This window comes from Coturnix japonica, chromosome 15 (genome assembly GCF_054131305.1).
Source record: "Coturnix japonica strain WE chromosome 15, WE-NBRP24, whole genome shotgun sequence".
Lineage (NCBI taxonomy): Eukaryota > Metazoa > Chordata > Aves > Galliformes > Phasianidae > Coturnix > Coturnix japonica.
Window position 1 is genome coordinate 6,879,723 of NC_140677.1, and position 23,087 is coordinate 6,902,809.

Here is a 23,087-nt window from a genome sequence, read left to right on the forward strand (position 1 = left end):
GGTCGAGCGGGGAGATAATTTCATGTGGCTATCAATCTCCTGTATTAGCAGCAGACAGTGATGGAGCTGAGGTGGGCTGTCTGTTTGCATCGCGTTTCTGTAAGGTCAGGCAGCGAGACAACAGTCGCTCGCAGTCAGCGGGGAGGTGCGGGGCGCTCGGATGCCGGGGACAGCCCGGAGCTCGGGGTTGACAGGATGACAGGCATCAGTGCGGGCGCGTTGCCTCGCCTGTCCGGCACCGCCGTGCCCGGGTGGAGCGGGTGGCATTGCACCTCCAGCTCCGGGCTGACCCCGCCGCCACGGCAGGTGACGCGGTCACAATGCGATTTTGGGGCTGGTTTGGAGCCCTGGTGCTTTTGATAGGGTTTCTTTTTTTTTTTTTTTTTTTTGCCTCCCTTTGGGCTCCTGTAGCTTATTCAGAGCCCTGAAAGCCCGACATAATCTCTCCAAAAGAAGGCTGTAAATCACTGCTATTTGCATGACAGTCCCCTTGGTTTTTTTCTGTCAGTTTCTTCCTTTTTGGAATAAGAAACGTGGTTAAATGTAAATTGCATGTCCTGAGTTTCACCTCCTGCAGATACCTGTGTGTACTGTGCTGTCGAAAGGGCAGGGGCCAGCAGCCGGCAAGCACACACTGCTGAATACTCAGCTCTTTCTGCTCCCTCCGTACTTGCTACACGCCCAAACTGAAGGCTTTTCACTGCTGTGGCCACCAGCAATTTCATAGCAGGGTTTTACCCACCAGGTATCGCTTATGCCTTTGTGAAATTCTGCTGTTATGTGAGGTTTTATGATTTCTGATGTCTGTACATGCATGAAATGCAAGGAACACATCGCATCACTTGGTCACTGACACACTGTCTGTGTGCTTCTGGGATGAGTATCACATCGAGGCCATGCTTTCCTTTACCAACAGTCCTCCAAAAAGTGCCATAGGCAATAGACTGGCATGGTTTAAAGAAAGCAGAGTTCCATGCCTAACTTTCTTCAGATTAGCACCAAAAAGGACTCTTTCTATCCTTGCTAATCTGAATCTTTTACAGATAAAAGTAAAATATTGATAGTGTGTGTGCTAAGTGTTAGCAGACGTTGAGCTTATCCAAATCACGATGCTGGCCTGAATCTCCTGCAGTCTGATAGCATCCTTCTTGGTGAGCTGTTCAGTGGCTTTTACCCAAAGTCGCGACGCCACCAAGTCTCTCTGCTAAGTATGCTGGTATGTCACTGACCTATGCTTTCCTCTGTGAGCTGTGTTTTACAGCATAAAACCAGAAATAATGTTATTGTCACAGACCTTGGAGGCTCAAAAAGTCTGCGTTAACACTTTCATATGTTTTCCCTTTATTTTCTAATTGTGCATCTGTCTATTCCATTTAAAGGCAAGATTTCCATACCATGACTTTAAATTAAATTTTAAAAAAAAAAAATCCAAACCAACAAAACAGGGCATTTTGGTCCTCGAAGAGAAGTGCTAAATACATCAACACATCCCTACGCTCAGATGAGCAGCCCTGTCTGCAGACCTTGCAGGGCGTAACACCATAACCCCTCGTTAGGTGCCGGCTCCGTGTCGCGCCAGCCCTGCAATGACACAGCGTGCGTGGCGGCCGTCTGTCGGATGCAATCCGGCATCGCCCGCGACCGGCAGACACACGGCTGGGGCTGACGTGATGCGTTGCAATAGGTGTGGGATGGCAGTGCTCAGAAGCCATTCGGTTCAGCCGTGTGGCGTCGGGGGTGTGGATGGCACATGGGAAGCGATGAGCCGTGACTTGGCGCTGGCATGGAGGGGAGCGGGAGCATGAGGAAGGCGGGCTGGGAGGATGGAGAGGCTCGCACCTGCGGTGGTGTGGAGGGAAGGAGAGTGGGCGGCAGAATAAGCCAAACAAAGGGCTTTCAGCTGGTGTGAATTCCCAGAAGAAAGGGACACTGGGCCAAACTGGTGTTGGCTGAATAAGCTTTTTGAAGGGGCATAACCAGGTGGGCTCTTTCAGGTAGTCTTTACTAGGGGCGATGTAGGAGATCGGGACACCAGCTGTGGTCCCGCATCCTGACGTGGCCCAGCACCAGTTCCCCCTGTGAGCTCCCGCCAGGCAGCCTCCCAAAGCCATCCTGACACTCGCTGTCCAAGGCGCTAATCATCCGTGTTTACTGCATGGCTCATATGTGCTGCACCTGGCAAGCAGCAAGGGAGCTGAAGGCAGCACGTGTTTTATATTTGAGTTGTTACTTAAAAAATCAAATTATTTGCATCAGTTTTTGACATTGTTTTTTTTTCGCTGGCTGTGAATGCCAGGGCTCACAGTGCGTGCAAAGATCTGTTTGCTACGTGTAAGCAATATTTTCCCCAGTAGAAAAAGTGTAGACAAGTTAAACATAAAAGGTGTAAAAGATGATCTGTCTTTCCATTCGTGAGCCGCCATGGTATTTCGTACAGGCTTATGTCAAAGAGATTAACCCACTGGAGCTATACTGTATATTTATAATTGCATACAAATGCATGCTATTGCTTCATATATTAGTCTTTGTTAAAAATCATTTTGATATATTTGTTTTAGCAGCATAACTAGCCCTGGGGGCACTGGGTATAATTAGAAAAGGGCATGGGGGGAGGCGGGGCTAGTAGAATAAAGCAGTGGCCTTAGGATCACAGGTCCTAATTATAATTTATAATTAACTCTGGAATTTGTACAAACCGTCCAAGCTAAACAAGGACTACCGTTTTCGCTGTTTAAATTGCAGCCCCTTTTTTGAATTTCACCACCTGCTTTGTTGATGTTGTTATTTTCATGGTTTATAACTTAAAAACAATGGGGAATAGGGAAAGCAGCATTTAAAACTTTCCGTGTGAAATATTTACGTTGGGAATTGACTAGTTTTGAGCCAAGATAGTGCATCTGCAGCAGAAGGAGCGATTCAAAACTTGTTTACTTATAATTAAAAATTTCCTTATTTATTTTTCTTGCCTTTTTTGCCCTTCTGCTTCCCTTTCTGCCCACAACTTCTGCCACACACCTCGAGTGTCCATGAACTGTAGAGAATCAAATGAGCTGGTGTCCCCACTTAGATAGCGGTGTTTGTTCTGTTTGCAGACCTGACCCCATAGGTTCAGACCCATTTTGTCATCTGTGGCTCTGCACAAATCATGTACGCACAGAACTATTCTTCACTACCTTGCTGTTTTCTCATTGCCCATCCCTGCTTAGCTCAGTGTTACAAGGATGTGGTTTAAGACTGTGAGCGCATTCGTTTCCTCTGGCTGTGTTTTAGCCAGCCTTGCTGCAGAAATGCTGCTTGCTGGAGGAGTCGGCGCGTCTGCCCATCAGATAAAATATCAAATGTAAAAGTTGAGCTGGAGATCACTGTTAAAAATGAAATCACCAGTAAGCATCAGAAATAAGTTGGTGAGACCTGAACTTCTCTTGTGGATTTTTTTCAGCCCCACCAGCTGCGTAATGGAATTGTTTAGAGCACAGAAGTGAATCTTAAATGCTAGGCTACATACCCTTTGTGTTCTTGCAAAGGGAAAATAAATATGTTCTCTCAAAAAGATAGCATTTTCAAAGTATATTTGACTTGCATATTTAATTAGGTTTTAAAATTATCCAGCTAATGAATTAAGTGCAAGGCTTTCGGTGGTGTTTTTCCAGTTCTATGTATATCCTGCATTTGTCACTAATTAATGAGTTTCTAATGCTTCAGCTTCTGAGAAGATGAGCAACAAGATTAACATAACTAGTAAATCCGAAGATGTGCAGCTGGGTTATAGTATTTGAAATTTGACAAAAAACATGGGAAGTATTATTATTTGTGACATGGCTCAAGATGGGGGATTGTGAGGAAAGCAAAGATGACAGAACTGGTGCTAACCACTGTGACAACAACTTGAAAAGCAGCCGACATGACATCTTTCCTATCATGCTGCCGAAAATGTCAACTTTGTGAAGGACAGTGAGAAAATGGTTTGCCGAAAATTTGAAAGGTAGATTCGAGAGATGCTCATCATGTCAGATGCAATATAGTCCACAGCTGGGTGAGAAAGGGAGTCCTTGCAGTGGTGATGGCTCTCTCTTGGCAGGCCCTTCCAGACATCCACTCTGCTCCAAAAATGGCTACGGCTGACCTGTAGCTTGTCTCAAGTTTGCTGGAGCACAATCCAGGAGAGCAGCATGCTGCCTGTGTCATGTGTGGGTCCTCTGTGGGCCATCCGGTGGGAATGGACTCTCCTTCCTCGTGCCTCACACTGGCTGCTGGCTGCTGGCTGTGGGGGCTGAGGGGCACCGTGGGTGAGGGCAGGGCTGTTTGTGCCTGGTCTTCATTCTCCAAAACCCACCATGCCTCCTGTGAAAGCAGGTTGTGGATGGTGGTGGTACATCAGGTGTTTGTACCGTTTGTTACATGCTTGTTTCTGATGAAACACGGGCCCTTCACATACAGTGAGGGTACAATTCATGTGGGAGGGCTGCAGCCTGCCTGCGCTGTCAGACATACGCTGATCCTGCCTTGACCAGCACCAGCAGTGGGATGCCCAATCACTGCGTGCAGCGCTGGTGTGGTTCTCACATATTACTGTGCTTTGCTTCCAGTTAAATCCCTTCAATATGTCTTTTAGAGCGAATGGTAGTTTTAAAAGCAGCCTTTCCTTGAGTAAGCACTGTCTTCTGAGGGAGCAGACCTCACCTAGACTCACCCAGGTGCCCTGGCGATGTCTCCCTGTTGGAGGCTGTTGACCCAGCAAAGGGTAACATAACTTTCAGACCATTTCCAGTCCATCAGCAAAGCGCTGCCAGCGTGGGCGGCTTTCACTACCTCGTTTGTCAGCGCTGACACAATTAACCCAGTGACACCGCCGGTTGTTACGGGTACAGGAGTGCCAAAAGTCAAACGGGAGATTCAACCCTGCCCTTCGTGTACAGCATTTATCACCGTCTGCCCCGAGTCATTTGCCTGGGAGCAAACCAGGCACTGCAAGGTGCACAGCACAACAAAAGGCAGGGATATCTCTGTCAGAGTATTAAGAACTAGATGGAATTTGGGAAGAAAAATGTATTGAGCATCTTCAGACATTAATTTTGCTCTATGTCTAATTTTTTGCTTTTTTTTTTTCCCCTGTGGCTTGCTCATTTCTTCAAAATAACTGTTCCTAATTAGGTACTAATGAGACCAGATCCATACTTCCAAAAATGTTTATGAAATGTGTTCCCCAGATGAGACATTTTATCCAAGTTTTAGCCTAAATCTTTTTCCCTTGCGTTTTTTTTTTCCTTAATGCACAACTGAATTTGGCAAACAGTCAAACAACAATTTCTGATGAAATGCTGTTTAAATTTAAGTACATCCCTTGATATTCAAGTTGTTTTGTTTTTTTTCTCTTTCCGTGTTTTAAGTTTTATTTAAGATAGTGCTTTGAGACTGTGCAGTCAATATCACATAAAGCTCGCTGGTTACTCTCCTGAAATGTTATAATTGTGTTCACTTGTACTGGAATATCAGAGTTTGCACTTGTGGTATTGAGAAATTTCCATATATGGGGTCAAGGAGAAGAGATGGTACAGATTTTATTGCTTCTCGTTTTTATAGCTTTTTTGTTGGTTTTTTGTTTTGTTTTGTTTTTTGTTTTTTTTTTTTGGTGTTGTGTATTTTTTTATTTTAAGTTTAGGGCCTTTGATTCTTTAAGAGGAAAATAAAGCCAACCAATTAACCCCTGACAGGAGGTTCATTAGAAGCTTTGTAATCCCTTGCCAAGTCTTTTGTATAGCCGAACCAGTCTAGTACTGAGGATTTATGCAGCTTAAGCCGAACACTGGAGGAGGCCTTTAAGTAAGAACATTTGTTCAATTTTAAGACGCCTTACATTACCTAAGAGCGCCTGTGCCAGCGGAGTTGCCCAGGAGTACACAAGTCTGCAGACTTTGCTCATCAGGGCTGGGAAGCGGTGCTGCCGATTGTCTGGTGCACCGAGCCCTTTGGTGATGGATTAGGCTCCTCTGCCCATGCTGCTCCACTGCACAATTTGCTGTCTGGGTGCAGGGAAGAGGAGGGCATGGTTGCTTATAGCTGGGTCTGTGGCAGGAGGACGGGAACATGGGGACACCCATCCCAGCCTGGGAGAGCCGTAGCAGCGCTCGTTGCACACTGTGCTCGGTGACGGATGGATGAGGAGCGCCCGAGGCAGACCCAGTGCCTGGGGTCTTACAATGCAGTCCTGTGCACGCAGTATAATGCCAAGGTGTAGCAAATTCTCCCTGAAATTCTGTGATAAAATGTGTTCGTTGTTATCATTCAGGTAAAAAAAAATACTTAGCACTTTCTAGGTGCATTTTGGCAGAATATATTGAATATATGGTTGACTTCAAGAAATTATTGTAATAAGGTGATTCAGTCATACAGAATTTTACATTCTGTTCATTTCGAAGCTTGTTGTCGATATTCTTTATGCTGTGAATTATGTTAAATTAACAGCTGAATTTTTCTGCAGAAATTAAGTCTACATTTTGCCAGCAATGAGCCCAATCCCACTGTGAAAGCTGGCGTTGCGCTCCTTGTTGTATACCTATATGTAAGAAGGGATTCTGGTTTTTCAGGCTTTTCTGTCACAGAAAAAAAACATGGGAGGTTGGGGGGGTAGGGGGGTGTCCATTTACAGATTATCGTTCCGAGAGGGGGTATTTTTTGCTTTCTTGCTTTCTGATATCTCGGTTGTGCTGCTGTGACTGCTGCGTCTCAGCCTGCTCTGTCCTGGGTCTAATGGCTGGTGACATCTGTGTCCCAACCTGCAGCATGTGCTTTGCTGCGCAGATGATTTCCCAGGGTCGTGAGGTGGAGTCTGAGTCATTCATGGCATTTCTCCTTCAGGCCGGATGGGATAGGAACGGTAACCGTCGATGAGAAAGAGCGATTTGAAGAGATCAAGGAGCGGCTGCGTGTGCTTCTGGAGAATCAGATCACACACTTTAGGTAAAGACAGAGACTCCAGGCTGAATGAGAGAGGACTGATTTCCTCCAAACTCACTCCTTTAATCAGCAAAGCCAAAAGGCAGGTTTTAAATGCACACAGAAATCTTGCATAAGCGGCACAGACCTGAGCAGGGCAGTGACGCTTGCACTGTAGCGTGTTTGTATCTGGAGAGTGACTTGAAAGAAATAACCTTTAAACGGGTATTTCAAACCATCTTGCTTCGGTAGGCAGAGAAATGCTGTGATTTTTTTTCTAAAATTTAACCCCCAAAATACCCTGTTCTCTTATTTCTGTTCTCAGTTATTAGCCATTTGTATTTACTAGCATACAGAAGGGCAGGGCTTTCTTTGGGTATTTTGATATTACAGAAATGACAGAGCCTACCCCCCTTAAAAGGGATAAGCTACCCCTGTAGCACACCAGCTTCATTCTGTTGCACATGTGGGTCAGTGGCACGAACTAGCACACAAGGTCTGTGCCAGAGCTCTTGAACCTGGGTCTCCAGCTGGAGATGGCTGGAGTTTTGTTTAATTTTTACAAGGAGATGGTAGTTAACTCTTTAGGTCTCTTAGGAGACCTAAAAACTCCCCAGGTGACACCCAGATTTAATAAACTAAAACTAGCTGACCTTCCCCATTGCCTCTGATTCCATCTTGCTTTCTTCCATCTGCACTGTGAGCCCTTTCTGAAAATTACCCAGTGGAAAGAACACAAAGATTGGGGCCAGATAATCGTTTGGACATATGTGGAAAAGCATATTCATAGCACCATGCTGTGATTTTTCTAGGTACTGCTTTCCATTTGGCCGTCCAGAAGGTGCACTAAAAGCCACTCTATCGCTGCTGGAAAGGGTAAGCATAAAAATGACAAAGAATAGTTAAAATTACCTGCGTTCATAAATCTTTCCATCCAGGAGAGCTCAAGGAACTGTTGTTTTGTAGAGGATGTCCAATTCTGGTAGTTAATGTTGAAATATTGGTGGGGCTGTTGGTTTCTCCTGCTTCAGCTTGGAGGCCAGGCGCAGCATTGCCCTTACCACCACTGAAGGTGGTAACTGTGCCAGCATAAGGACTGGCTGACTCTGTGATGAGCATCTATGCTGCAGACCCTTACAAGCAATGCCTTGTTGTTAACCCATGCAGCCGAGCCCAGACATGAGCCCAAGTCATCAGAAGGGCAAACTTTGTCCAGCCCCGGGGAAGCTGGGATAAATCTTAATGTCCTGCCCTAAGAAATGGGAAGCTCAGATTTTGGAGCATGCCATAGGATACAGATAGAGACAGGGAACACTGGGGAAAGGGTAGGTCCCACATCTCAGTCTGGCCAAGGTGACCCTGTCGTGGGTTCTTCCTATTGTGTGCTTACCCCGAGAGCCGCGCAGCACTGGGGCAGAAACGGATGTGTTTGTTGGGCTTGGAGAAAAAACAGTTATGTGTGCCTGATGCCACAACAAATCAGATTTTCTTGTGTCAAGGTTCTGATGAAAGACATAGTTACTCCAGTCCCTCAAGAGGAGGTAAAAACAGTCATCCGTAAATGCTTGGAGCAAGCAGCTCTAGTCAATTATACTCGACTATCAGAGTATGCCAAAATTGAAGGTAAGGCTCTTTCTTTGTGAAATTACATTTTTGTTATATTTCTAGGTGGCAACTGTGGCTGGGAGCTATTTGAAAGAAACTCATTTGCTATTTATTCACTTGTCAATAAAACTGATGTGATTATGAATCATTTTTGTGATGTTTGCTTTTGAAGCAGTGAAAGCTATGTAAAACATCTTTTTTTTCTGGGGAAAGAAAAAAAAAAAAAAAAGAGGGGAAACAGTTAAAAGGAACTGTAGCTTTTTTTTTCCTTCTTCTTCTTTTTTAAATATCATTAGTGCATTTGGCCAGTGGTTTACTATTCAGACTCGCATCGTGGTTTTAAAGAACAAATTGAGAAATACTTGGGTTGTCATCTTTGCAGCTGAAGGTACAGTGCAGCTAATTGTTTGTGACAGTGGAGTTCAGGAAGCAAATGAAAAATAAGAAGCTGAAAAGCTGTTTAATCTGTGCTTAATCATTTGTAGCCAATTTAAAATGTCTTTTTCTGGGAGTGTTTTGTTGTCTTTGCACTGTGCATAGCAGTCATTGATCAGTTGGTCCCGTACTTGCATCAGATTTCTTTCTTGTCACTCTAAATCCAGCATAGCTGATATTATTGACCTTTTAAGTTATGGGAGAATAATAACCAGTGACCAGAGACACATGTAGCCATCAAAAAGACATTTTAAAGCTTGCTGGAGGATACGTGTCAGCTGAAGCACTCTGATCCAATAGTTCTTTACATGTTGATCAGTTTATGTTGCTACCTTTGTGGGCTGCTGTTCCCAACTTGAAACTCCTACCCAACTGTATCCGAGTTTGCGATTGCTTAAACCCGTATGTTCCAGATGAATGGTATGTTCTGCTCTAGACTTTGGGTTTCTGTCATGTGTGATGTGAAGCTTTCCTACAGCTGAGATTATCACTGTACGCCTCTAGGACAATATTGAGAGGAGAAAAAAAAAACGGCTCCCTCTGATCTTTTCTTAGTTCTTGTTTACGTGAAAAATTGGGTTGTTGTATGACAAATTGTCCAGGTTCTGTACATGACATGTCCTCTCTTTTTCCATTTTTATTTTTTTTCTGTCTAACGATGCAAATTGTGTACCAGTGGTAATGAATTCATTGTTATGCATCCAGTGAGAAACACTTAAGAATTGGGCACTAAAAGGATGTTTATCAACTCTTGACTTGGTAATGAGTGACTAAAATAGAGAAGGAATGAAGGTTCCATAAGCACTGCATTATCAGGCAATTTATCAAAGTACTCAACTTCACAGGATATTTTAATTGGTGTATTCTGTAAAATGCAATGTTTAAATATGCTTGACAAGGCTGGAGAAGGACCGAGAATCAAAAGCAGCTTTTCTGTTGATGGATGCTTCTACCCAGTGCTGGCTCCCTTAGGTTCTCTGTGTAAATATCACTAACTCATTGGTAAGATTTGCTCTCTTCTTTCAGATAAATCTATGCAAAAACAAACTTTATGATCTGTAAGTAAAAATGCATTCATTTCCAAAGTAGAACAATTAGTGTGTACTTTTCCTTTTGTGCCTCAATTCTTCTTGGTTGTGTTAATTACCTGCCCTCTTTTTTGCACTGTGACTTTTAGGTCTGGGAATACTTTGAAGCAACGCATTTTTTTTTCCAGCAACCTTTTCAGGGAAATAGTTCATTCCACACTACCTGCTCTCTTCTGCTTTTCTCCTCCTTTATCCGTGATTGGCCACAGCCACTTTTTTATCCCGTTTCTATAAAAGTGGTTGTAACACCAATTTCAAAGCATGCTGGGCTTGTTAGTTCAAACAACCCAACATCCGCCAGCTGCATGCATCAGGTTTTCTCTCATGAGCATAGTCCACTTTGTGTTCCAATAGTTGCTTAGAAGAGCAAAGAACAAATTTGCCTCGGCGAGGTGAGTCTCTGGATGTCGTGCGTGGTTCTGAAATCTTGCTTTCGAATGCTGACGTTTGAATAACCACGTGTTGAAAAGAGTTTTGTCAGAGATGCAAAACAGAATCAGTGGCAGCTTTGCTCGAGGCTATGTTTATGAAGAAATACCTGTGAAAGCCTTAGATACTGAAGGCTGAAATCCTTAGTATCTCGGAGCCTTAAACCAGTGAATATCTATTTCCCTCTGTTCATGACGTTTTGATCATATTCTTGCAAACAATTCTGAACAAACCTCTAGAGTCATGGTCACAGCCTCTCTTGTGACTCATGGGCATGCTGAATGGTTAATCCAGTCGATCTCCAATTTTAACCCTTTTTTATTTTCCTTTTTTTTCTTTTTCCCCCTTTTATCCTGTATGTATCCCAAAATACTCTACGGCTATTTTCCTTTTAACCTGATATGAAGTTTTCCTCTGACCTATAACCTTATAACCTCTTTACCTCTGACCTAAGCCTCTTGCATGCCCAAATCCTCTTTTATAGGGAAAAAGAGAGAAATGTATGAGCATCCTGTCTTCTGCTTGGCCTCTCAAGTGATGGATTTAACCATTCGTGAGTACCTACCACCCTCCTCTCCATGCTGTCCTCACTCTCTCTGTTCTCATTACCTCAAGAAAGTCCAGATCCAAACAAACTCACTCTCCTTGCTTCAAGTCTTTTAGCATTGGCTTGTCTGTTGCTTCTGTCTGTGAAACCCAGTGTGAGAAGTCCAGTCACTTTTTATCAGCCTAAAACAGGTTAGACAATTTAGCCATTTGTTTGTGATAAACTCAGACTGTTTGTAAGTTTTTTCAGTTACTCTTTATGTCCGTGACCTGAATGCATTTTTACTTTGCTTCCATGTAACCCCAATTTGTAAAGTGCTTGTCACTGGTACACAATCAAAGGGCAGCAGCTACACCGGGGAGAAACGAGCTAGCGGTCAGGTAAAGGACGTGGGGAAAAGCCGTCCCTTCTCCCGCGTACACAATCTGTAATGAAGCCTGCGTATAAGATCATGTGAGGCTGTCCTTCCTGCGTGCATCAGCTCTTACATGTCTCCTGGCTGTTCTCTCAAGCGGAAGCGCTGTACTTGCTCTCCTCATGGATTTTTGGGTTGCTCCTCTCCGCTGAGCTTTGGAGGGGACACAGGAGCCCGGGTGCCGCTCAGAGAGCCCCTGTACATCCGCAGAGCTCGTGCTTTCCTATTTCCTATTGGTACAGCTTTATCTTTCATCTCTATGAAAGGAGATTCTTTTGGTAACACCACGCTGCTGGGCGGGGGGTGAGACGGGGTGACTTATCTTATTTTCAAATGTCATATATCACGCATTACTGGGGGGCTGTGCGATCCACTTGCTCATTAATCCTGCCTATCTGTTCTTGTTTCTCTCTTTTCTCTCCTTGTTGCTTTCTCTCTTTCATATAGAGAATCAAAAGGATGCAGGTGAACAATTGTATATGCATTATAAATTGCTAGGACTGTTAAGTTATATTTATTTTGTTTTTCATAGCTCCTTAAGATATGTACTCCTTCAGGCTGAAAATGGAGATGCATTAATACTTAAGGAGTTAATTTGTGCTGTCTACATAACCTCTTTTGTCTCCATCCTTAGAATAGAGTGTAGGTTAGAAGTACCTTGTAGCAATAGAGTGTCTTCTTAAGAGACAGTTTTAGTGGACAACCTAGCCTCTGTAAAAGGGAAGTATCTTGTTTTCCTAAAGAACTGCACCTCATTTTTGATGCAGAAACGTTGGTGAGCTGGCCATTAACTTAACACGCCCAACAAGCACATTTCTGATGAAATTAACGTTCATTTTTGGTTTTCATAACTTCTGTTTTATGCCCTATTGGGAGAATCGGTTTGGTTTTTGGTTTTGTTTTGGTTTTGTTTTGTTTTGTTTCAGTTTTATTGTTAATGTGTAACAAATGATCCGGTCAGACAGAAGTCATGTTTGTCTCTTGTTTATAACCTGTGGTGACATGTGGTGAGGCAAAGGTTCAGCACAAACCAAAGTGCCTGAAGTGCCTGTCTCTTCAGAAGGGATTTGGAGGTCTGTAGCCCCCTGTTCTTGTTTCTGTTGTACGCCACAGTCCTGCTTTGAAAGTCCTTGAAACCTGAACTGTTCATCCCTTTTTGTGAGTAGATTGTTGTGTTATGTGGAGGGGGGGAGGAAAAAAAAGAATTGATTTGACTTCAGCTGTTATCAAAGGGAAATTGCTTTTAAAAGGCTGCACAAGGGGCTAAGTTTGTTCTACCCCAGTTTCCCCAGGCCCCTGCAGCTCAAATTTGGCTCTGGATCTAGAGCATGGCACTAAAACCAATTTGGGAAATGAAGATTAATTCTTCTCTGCAACTAAGTGAGGTACAGGTACACAAGTTGCAAATACAACCATTGCAAACACAGCTATTTCCGGTGGCCACAGTGGGCTGTTGTGCGTTAAGCACAATTCTTGCACTGGGCTTCCCTCTTGATGGCTAAGGCTTGTCACATGTGTCAGGTTTAGGAACTGAGAAGGACATGTCTAGGCCCAGTTTGGTTTAAAATGCAGCTGCTTCCTGGAGCTCAGAGTGAGTGGAGGGACACAGATGGTTGTGGCTGCCCTGCTTTGTACCCACAACTCTCCCAGTGTCTTAAATGAAATATTCTGGGGCATTGTCAGCAGGATTCAACTTGAAACCAGTTCCTCAGATTAACTGGAGTCAAAAGTGAGTAGGTTTCGGTCTGATTTTTTTACTTGTTTTGCCAGAAGCAAGAATGAGAAATAAGGTAGTGAACACAACTTAAACGCACAAATGTCACCTTTCATTCTTCTTTCACCTGAAATAAAATGTAGTCTCATGCCTCACCTAAAAATGTAGATTTAAAATAGAACACTAAACAGAACATAATTCTGAAATAATTGAAGATTAATGGCTTGTTTTAACTACTAATCAGACAAAACTAACAACCTTGTAGTAAGTGCTTAGTCCACATATTCATGTCAGATGGGAATCCATTTTTCTTTTAGAAAAAACATGACTTCTCCATCAGGAGAAGCACAGGAACTGAGGAATGCACTGCATTGCATTGGAGTTCATTGGCAGTGAGGGATCCCATTTCCGTGAATGCCACTTCACCCTGCTGGAGCTGGGTGCAGGCAGCCTTAGCTGGTGCCAGCCACAGTGGCAGTTGTCAGCTTGACCATTTGTTGTGTTTAGTGTAAGACTTGGGTTTTTAGGTTTTGACTACTTCTCTCTTAGCGGCTTGGTTTTGGCCTCTGTACCCCTGGGGATGAAAAACAAAGGAGATGTGGGGCCAGGATGGTTGTTGCCTTTGTGCATGGGGCAGAACTGCCATCTGGGCAGCTCTACAGGCAGAGAAAGAGACTTGGGAACGGATAGACCTGTGATATTCATTACTTTGTCCTCGGGGGAAGTCAGCTTCTCTGGGGTCAATTGGGGGCCAAAATTGCAATTTTTTTGCTTGTCTCCCAACATCCTCAGTCCAAGGATGCAGTTCCCTGACCATGTCAGCAGCAACTGGCACTGGCTGCAGAGTGTCTTGTGCGTCATGCATGCCCAGCAGGCACAGGAGGGTCCTGGGCTGAGGAATTGCATGCAGAAGGGGCCAGTATTTGACTTCACAACACAGCAGGTTGCTGCCAAGCAGTGGTATTTGTCACAACGCTCTCACTGGCCCTTGTCACAGTCCCCGTGCTCTCTTCACATCACTCGTGTTTCCTATTTCTGGATCTCAGCCTGGGGAGCTCCCTGCACATACCCGCAATATTTAGCAAGTGTGCTGGTGCTGTAGGGGCTGAGCTGCCTGTTTGTTAAGGTAACCTGGGATAAGAGGAGGTGCCATAGGATTTATCAGTTCATCCACCACTCAGCAGTCACCCCAGCAACTGTGATAAAGCACAAAGCTCAACAAGGAAACCAAACGAAGTTCCCCAAATAAATATGGATGCAAAATGTAGGAAGATATTGGTCTTTGAGGCAGGAATGGAGACTGAAGTTGTTAATAGACCATTCGTGTAGTCCAGACATAACTGCAACCTGTATTTGTCTGCTTACTGAACTGCTGCTTTGTTTGGTTTGTTGAAGTGGCATTTATCTGGGTTTAGCAGAGAGCTGTTAGGCAAATTGCTAGCTTTTCTCTTGCCCTTTATAAAACACTGTTTGGAGCAGCATCAGAGTTGTTACTAGAGCTTCAGGGGTCGCAGTGATCTGCTCTGCAGCATTCTTTCTTCAAGGCTCTTACCAGCCACAGAGCAACTTGATGCCTGAGGCATGAGATAGAATTCGGATGTGCAGGAACTCCTGACTAGGCTGAATAATCACCAGAAAGTCAGGAGGTCAGTTCTCATTTCAGTATGTTGAATTTTGAGAGCTGAGTCTCCTTCTAAGTTGAAAAACCTTTTTGATGAGTTTTTCTTAATTGTGAATCTTGGTTTGAGAGAAAAAGTTATCATCGATGAAGTCCTTTCCAGGCACACATAAGTCATTTCATGAGGATAAGAAAGGCTGTTTTGCCTTCTCTTTGGGCTGTGTCCATTATTCTTTATCGTTATCTTGAGAACAGCAACTCTGTCATTGCCATGATTGGCTCACAAATGGATGCACACAATACTTACACACCAAAGCCTTTGGCAGGGCTCATGTTTTTAATTATTACAAGGAAATCACAGAGTTGGTAGCTGTGCTTGCGAGAAATGCGGAAAGTCAACACTGGTCCTTGCTTATTGAGGCTTAATTCTCAGTGGTGTGGTTGTGTTAGTCCTTCCACTTCACACAGACTGTGATACTAAGTGAGAAATACATAATAATACATAACTGGAATATATTCTGCTCTGCATACAGTGAATTTTATGCAACACACTTTCCCAAAGTAGCACTGATTTTACAATACACCTGTTACGCTCACTGCACTCTGAAGCGCAACATACAACCCCAAAACTCTTACTTGCCAAGTAATTCTGGTTTCTGCAAGTGTTTTATTTGCAAGTATCAGGCAGAGGTGTATAATGCAGTCTCATGCATGACTTTGTCCAGAGGAGTGCTTTAGAGGACCCCTTGGCCAGGCTGTTAGGGAGGAATAAGCCTGTCCTGCCTTTAATCTTAGTGACTGATGCATTCAGATCTCACCAGCAGCTCTTGCTGCTTCCTCCTCATCCTTCTCTGCTCTTGACTATTCCCTTTTGCAGAAAACACTTGCACAAGTCAGGTCAGTTTGACACTGTGGGGCCTGGATGTCAGTGAGGGCTGAAATGTGTTCACCACTGGGGCCCATGGTAGCACCTCTCTTTTTCGGCATGTGTGTTTTGGTGGTTGGTGGCACAGAGGTGGGCTCATGTTTAGGGACAATTTCAAGTTGTGGTGCACAGAGGTGCAATGGGGTGTGGAGTTCCAGGAGGCCAGCAGTAAAATCTCCTTCCTGAGCATTATGTGGTTTGCTCAGCAGCCATAAGTGAGTAATCAAATTGATTTCTTGCTTATCTTTTAAATTAGGCTGAAAGTCATTAGGCCAGTGCCCAAAGAACAGTTGTTTCTGTCACATGAGGCTGGGAGGTATTATTTCTAGGGACAAAGCCACCCTGGGTAAACACTGAGCATAGATCAGGGTGACTCCAGTGATAAGGAAATAGATTTACTTTTCTTGCTATAAAAAACAACAGCAACAAAAACCCCAAACCAGAAGCTCAAATCTAAGAGTCTGAATTAAATAATTACATCTCTAAAAAGACTAAAAGCGTGTGTGTGTGTGTGCACGTGTGCACGTGTGCACTGTATGTGTGTTCATGTACGTGTGTACCTCTGTGTATGGGGAGAAGGATCAAACCTAACTTGTACTCTTTAAGTAATGGTTGACTCAAATATTCTTTATTATGCTCTGATAAGTGTTGTAATTCTGTGAGATTTCAAAGCAATCAGAAATCTACTTTGCACAAGCCAACCCTTTTTTTTTTTCTCCCGCTGGAAAATGCAATCAAAATGGCAAGGACTTTTGGCAATAGAATGTCCAGATAAATATGCCAGATCCTTTGCAAGTGGAATTATTAAAAATAGTCACTGTGCTGCTAAAAACTGTTATTAAATGTAATAGAAACTATTGTGTTAATATATTCACGGTACATAATTCACTCTCTGAGTGCATGTAAAAGGAAAGGCTATTTTCTTTGAATTTTTCCTATGCTGATATTGTAAACTATATGACAGATGGGTCAAGTCCTGATTGCAGTATTCTAACATTTGGAATAGCAAGTAACATATTTGATAGAGCTGGCAAGTTTTTATATATGATTCAACCCAGAATATAAAAGCCACTAGAATTCCAAGTTGAAAATAATTAAATGAGCTGGAAACGATCAGGAACCACACATTTTTAAGTGACAGATTTTTTTACATGTTTAAATTGCACAAGAATATTTTATAGCTCCCTTTAACCAACAGTGACGTTTAATTCTAAAATGTGTAATTGATATTTACAAAGCAATTAATTCCTGCGGCTCATTATTCTATTGCTAAATGTACCTAAGTATGGGGGCACTGCCTTAAGGTGGTCGTTTTTGGTCACCTTCTGTGAATTGCAGAGTTTTAGCTCTGTTTCCCAAATTGAGGTTCCACATGAGGTGCAGCCCCACACTTGTGTTGGATGCTTGGCTTTCTGATTGCACAGTGCCGTAGGATGTTAGAATCTGCTGACTCCTAGAATTCTTGTTGTCAGATGGTGTCGTTCCCGTGTTAATACCTTAAGCACCAAGAAGCAAAACCCTGCAGCTTTTTCCATGTCTATTTGATCATTTCTGCTTATGTTCCTTTCAAAGTTTCCATCCTTTTGTCACTGTTATGACGTCATTGTCTCTTTACTTTTGGCGTCCCTCCGTCACGCACCAGCAGCCCGTCCATCCAAGCCTAAGCCACCGGCTGGGCCACCGGCATCTCCTCAAACGCAGACTAACATGATTAATCATATGCTCAAAGGCATGGCCAAACAGACGCCAAGTACTGTAATAGTCTTCCTTCCATTTATTCAGTGGTTTTCTAGCCTGGCAGTTGCTTGTTTAGCCTTAGCAAGCTAGTTGTCATGTGCAGCTTTATAAGCCACCTAGTGCGATGTGGTAGGTTTGTAGAGACTTAGAGGTAGCGTTTATTTCAAAATGTCCACATTTTTTTGTCTAGCAATGTCTGACATATGCAACATTTTCAAATATCAACGTCAGCACAAAATAACATTGTTGTTGCATAACATTTTGCATGAAAACTATAAATATGTATGAGCTTTACATGATGTTGGATGAAATGTTTGATAAGTATATCGTATATGTTTCATGTAACTGTCAGTGCTCCAGCTATCTTAGCGGAATATTCTGATGTATAGTAACTTAACCAGGGAAATATTTAAAATAAGAGGAAAAAAAAATTAAGATTGACATCTGCTGGCTGCCAAAGTTGTATAAGCATCAATATTTTCTTTAAAGACAGCATCTCTGAGCAGTTGTTCTTATTAACACTTTTGTCTTTTAGTTGTATTTGAGAGCAGATCAGTGTTGCAAATGAGAATGGGTCTGATGCTGCTCTGATCGATGGAAAAGCTTCTCCCTGGTTTTAAAGGTGTAGAAGCAACCACAGGGACATTTCTTTGGGTTCTCTTTGCTTAAAAGGAAGAGTTTTTTCTTCTTGTAACTAGTGAGGTGTTGGATTGCATAGGAAGAAGGACAATGAGTTAACCACTAGTTCTCCAATTTCAGTGTTTGCCCAATGGAGTATTTTAAGGATGGTCTGGGAGCGTTTCTTTTGTTATTGTTTCCAGAGATACAAGAAATGAAAGGAAAACCAGAGAGGAAACCCCAAGGCCCCTATCTGTGGTATCCATCAGCAAAAGTGTAGCATTAATTTGCCTTGATGCATCTCTCAGCTGAACCAAGCACCTGCAGTGCTTGTTGCTCAGCTCCTCTGACAGCAGTACTATGTGCCCCTCTTAGCCCCCTTCTGAGAAATATTCCTCTCCTTTTCATGGGAGATTTGTTGCCCATAAGAATAAATCCAAAGAAGGAGCAGGTGAGATGCTAAGGTAGAGATTTGTGTCCTCAAAACTCACCAGGCCTTCAGCAGGCTGGGTTTTGTGACCTGGGGCTCATCAGAGCAAAGTGGGACACCTGTGTGCAACCACAAGTTGCTGTTCTGTCAGCAAAGAAAATCTAAGCTGTAAGGTATTTGCAAACTGCTGATGCATGCAGGGGTCTGGAGCAAGATGCTCAACTGCCTTATGCACTTAGGCATAACCCAATCTGCTGGCTTAATGTTGGACACCCCAAGATGAATATCTTGCTGGTGGAGGGGCTGTAATTCACACACCTCTAGCATTTGGCTTTGTTGTGCTCACAGAGAGACCAAAATGTATGTAGGTGGATAGGTATGAGCTGGTTGATGTAGCTCCCAAAGCATCATCCTGCTCCTTGCTGTAGTTAGTACAGCAGAGCTGGGTTTGCAGCCCGTCATTAGCAGGAGGAACACCTCTGCAGGGATCCACAGCAGCACAGGCATGTCTACAGGGAGCAGCGCTCCTGCTCTTCTCCTTGGAGCTAAGAGTGCTGGTGAACCATCATGTCAGGTCACAGAAGCCCCATTGGTTGCACTCAGCCAGTCCTGTGGAAGCTGTTGTTTGATGAACAGGTCACGATTTTATTTTTCCTGTTAGTCCTGTTAAAGTACTCTAAGTTGAAAACCTTAAACGTTCCAGGTTGTTAGCACCTCAGATTTGTAATGCGTTAATACCAGTTACCTGGGAGAATGTGATTTGATTATTTTAATAAATGTTTTTAGAAAATACTGCAAAAGAACTCAATAGAGCTAAAGCACAGGCTCCAGGATTTAAACTCCTTGGTTTGTTTGCGGGGTTTTTGCTGTAAAGTTGCATCTCTTTTCCCATATCAATCTTACGTATGAGCGCCAGGTGGGCGTTACCACTTTCCACTCCCTCCAGCATGCGTAACTCCTCGACCTTTGTGGAGTTAAATCCTGGAGCAAGCCAGACCTGCAGCTTTTGCTTTCAGTAGCAGGTGGCATTTAAATTGCTCGAGTTTGACGATTTGTTAAAAGTACAGAGAGATTTGTTTCAATTGATCTTAAAAGTGTGTTAAATCGCACAGACATGATCCGCAGTGCATCATCTACTCTGTAGGATACATATTGTTCATATATTAGTGGCCAGATGCTGTCTTTAAGGGAATGCAATGTTCTTATTTGAGCTATTAAAGTGCCACTGCCTCACCATAAAGCAAAACAACTCTGACTATATTGTGAAATTTGGAGCTGGAGCACTGTATTTTCATAGTAGAATAACGAATGTGGCTTTCTGGTTTGCACAGTACTAATTATACAAGCATTTAACATATGCATGAAAAGATCTTTAAAGCTGTAGAATATTATGGGATTTTTTAAACCTCTAAAATTACTTGCTTTACATTGAGCTTTTCGCTCTGCCTGCCTTTTAACTCAACTTCTTGTACTACAGAAAATGTAGGCCGGTTAGTCACACCAGCTAAAAAGTTAGAAGACACAATACGTCTGGCAGAATTGGTAATTGAAGTCCTCCAACAAAACGAAGAGCACCACGCAGAGGTGAGCAGCGCTGCCCTGTGTCCTGCAGGTCTTGAGCAGGGTCCGGTCGGTTGCTGGTGGCTTTGAGTGCTTATGGGATGTCTCCTGAACAGGTGCCGGGTTATCTTTTATAGAAGGCAGTAATGGGGATGAAGTGTGATGAAGGCACATGGGACAGGTTGGGAAGACTGCTTTTCATAGGGCAGGGAGGGCCAAAAGGGGAATTGATTAAATCCTGCTGTCCGGTACATCAGTCCGCAGCACCAGCAAGAGCCACATATGTCCACCACCAGCTCCATACCAGAGCGGTCCCATCCTCTTAACTCTTCAAAGTGCTTTAATGGAAAGATTCATGTTTTAAAAACACTGTAACCGTGTCAGGGGCAAATAGATGTTATAGGACCCCGAGGCTCGACCCTGGAAACCCTGAGCCCCGAGGCAGCCAGCAGCGCTGCCAGGACAGTGCCAGCTCACAGGGACTGCCCCAGGCAGCGACGTTGCCCACCCATGTAAGTATCTGCAGGATCGAGCCCCGTGTTGGCTGTAAATCTGGGGCTCTTGGCTAAGTGTTGGAAATTGATGATTCTGAAAATCAGAGCGAACAGTTATTGTGTATGACTGTAGGTATTGTAACACTCATTCACTCTTCCTTCCTTCCTTCCTTCCCATTTTTGTATATACTGACTATATTTTGCGTTAAGAGCATTTGGTAAATAATTTCACAATCACCTAAAAATCATTCCGGGGTATATTACATTTGCAATATAACTTAACTTATTGATAATACACAACAATCCACAACACCCAACTAATGCCTGCTTGCATATTTAAATTTCCTCCCTGTTTTTCTACTGTTCATTCAATCTTGGATGATCCTGGCAGGGGAAAGAGGTATGTGACTAAACCGAATGACACGAGTCACTCCTGTCATATTTCGTGCATGCCCTCTCAGTGCCATGTTTCCTACTGGGATTTTACCTGGTTTGCCCTCGCTTCCGTAACTTTGACCAAGGAATGTAACAGCAACTCCCAGTCGGCTGCTTGTGGAGCTGGTAGCCTTACACAGAGGGTCAGTGTGGCGTAGCAGTCCAGTCCATGCATGTAGCAATGGGTCTATTTTACGAGCGCTGCAGTTACATCCCAACACAACCCTACCCGCCTGGAATCTCTCCTCAGCCTGTTGTTACCTCTGTTGTTTTGCATTCACCTGATCTATAGTACACTGTGGTGGAGGTGGACTGAGTTCTACACAAGTGACTAGAATGGTAGTGTTCTTCCTCTGGTTTTGTCTGTATGTGCCTTGTACTGGATATACAGTATTTATATGTAGAGAGAGAATATACATGGTGAAGAGTGAAATGAACTTCACTTCTGCAAAGCAGGGGGTTGCCTGAGAGCTCTGCACTTACACATGAACTGCAGGAGCTTACCCGAGGATGATGAGTGCTTTATTCCACTCATCACCAGCTTAGGCTGTGTGTGCAACCAGCCTGGAAAGAGCTGATTTTAAAGCACCAGTTGTTTAGGAAATAGTGGACTTTTGCAGCAGGCAACAAGAGGGCCCGTGGTGTTCAGCCAGCTGCACTGCTCTGATCCTCACATGGAGGAAGATTCAAAACTGCTCTTCAGCATCTTCTGTGTCACAAGGCTTTGATTAGAGACAGAAGGTTAACGCCAACACGGATAGGAGGCATCCTGGCCCCTTGTTCTGAATGGTGACCTGAAAGACTGACATTTATCTCTGTCCAGAAGCCCAGCACTCTGTTGGTATGTTATTGAATCCCTGTCCCGAGGGTTTCTGTGGCATTTCAGTGGTGTTCAGGCAGTGGGCCAGCTCTCTGCACACTTGGAATTGCACCCAAAGGAACAGAGAGACGAGAGGCTGGCTGATTTATCACACCATCTTTATTATGCGTTACAGCCCCATTATTCTGTTCCTGTGCAGTGAGAAGTGCTGAGGTATTGCATGTTTTTTTTCAAATTATTCCAGATGAGAAGGTTGTTTTTTTTCCCCCCATCTTGTCCTTCTGTCTGAAGGTGAGAAGGTTCAACCTGCAAGGTGAGATTTCTTGGTCTGCTTTGGATGTTCAGCAGAATTCAGTGGCATCATGAATCAATGGCATTGCTGAAGGAATGCCTTCTTTTCTGATAATCATGATTTTTTTCCATTAAAATACACCCCTTTTTTTATTTCTAAGCATGGACATCCAGGCAGACATGCTAGTGAGAACCCAGAAAGGAAAACTCAGAGCATGGAATATATTCAAAAGCCATTAGACCAAAAGCGTCACGTCTTATCATTGGGGTTAGTCCTACCCATCTCAAAGAAGCACAGACAAAAATGCAAAAGAAACAGTGGTGCCTTTGTCCTGGGTAAGAGCTGGAGGTCTCTGCCATTGCAACATCTCTCTCACCAGATGTCTTCCAGCTCCGTTTTTGTCTCCCTGGATGACTGATGGCACATGCCAGAGACCGTGATCTTCACGTATTTCTGAACTCATGTTCTCTCTCTATGTATACATATGTGTATATGTATATATGTATTTTAAGCCCTTGAGGTCATACATATATACATGTGTATCCATGTGTAAAACATACAATAATAGGTGTGTTTGGCTAGAAGGAACACTCTTTTTTTTTTTGCCTTTACATTCGAGTAAAGCAGGTAAGTGGATGGTAAATACAGAAAATGTTACCATCTTGAAGGAGCTCTTCAAAATATGGTGGTTTTGCTCCCACTGCAAAAGGGCCTGTCCTCTGAGAGTAGGGAGAAGGAGGTTGAGGAACCTGACATAAGTCAGAGACATGTAGAGATAACAGTTGACTTTTCCAGCAGAAGGGAAACAGTGACTGGTTTGGGCATTATTTTTTTCCCCCCACAAATGATGTGCTTTTCTTCCTCATTCTTTTAAAATAGCAATTTTTTTTCTTTTTTTTTTTTTTTTTTGTGGAAGCAGGTTATATTGCAGGACTCTGCAGCGATTATGTCGGACTTGTTGCAGAAGATGCTCTCTCGCCTCCCCTCTCTTC

The 23,087-nt window shown here is 43.5% G+C and overlaps 1 protein-coding gene across 27 annotated transcripts in view; it reads left to right on the plus strand.

The window, feature by feature from the left end:
• Window positions 1-23,087, plus strand: part of CADPS (calcium dependent secretion activator) — a 169,058-nt gene that overhangs the window by 103,090 nt on the left and 42,881 nt on the right. For 8 of the 27 annotated variants that reach the window (XM_085516307.1, XM_085516308.1, XM_085516316.1 and 5 more), the window contains 4 exons: window positions 6,856-6,957; window positions 7,746-7,809; window positions 8,433-8,556; window positions 19,972-20,078. In XM_085516307.1, coding sequence (XP_085372433.1) covers window positions 6,856-6,957; window positions 7,746-7,809; window positions 8,433-8,556; window positions 19,972-20,078 — 397 coding nt within the window. Of the gene's footprint in view, window positions 1-6,855; window positions 6,958-7,745; window positions 7,810-8,432; window positions 8,557-10,974; window positions 11,044-11,899; window positions 11,918-19,971; window positions 20,079-23,087 lie in introns of all 27 variants that reach the window. The other 19 variants (XM_085516302.1, XM_085516303.1, XM_085516309.1 and 16 more) reach the window with 4 other exon arrangements.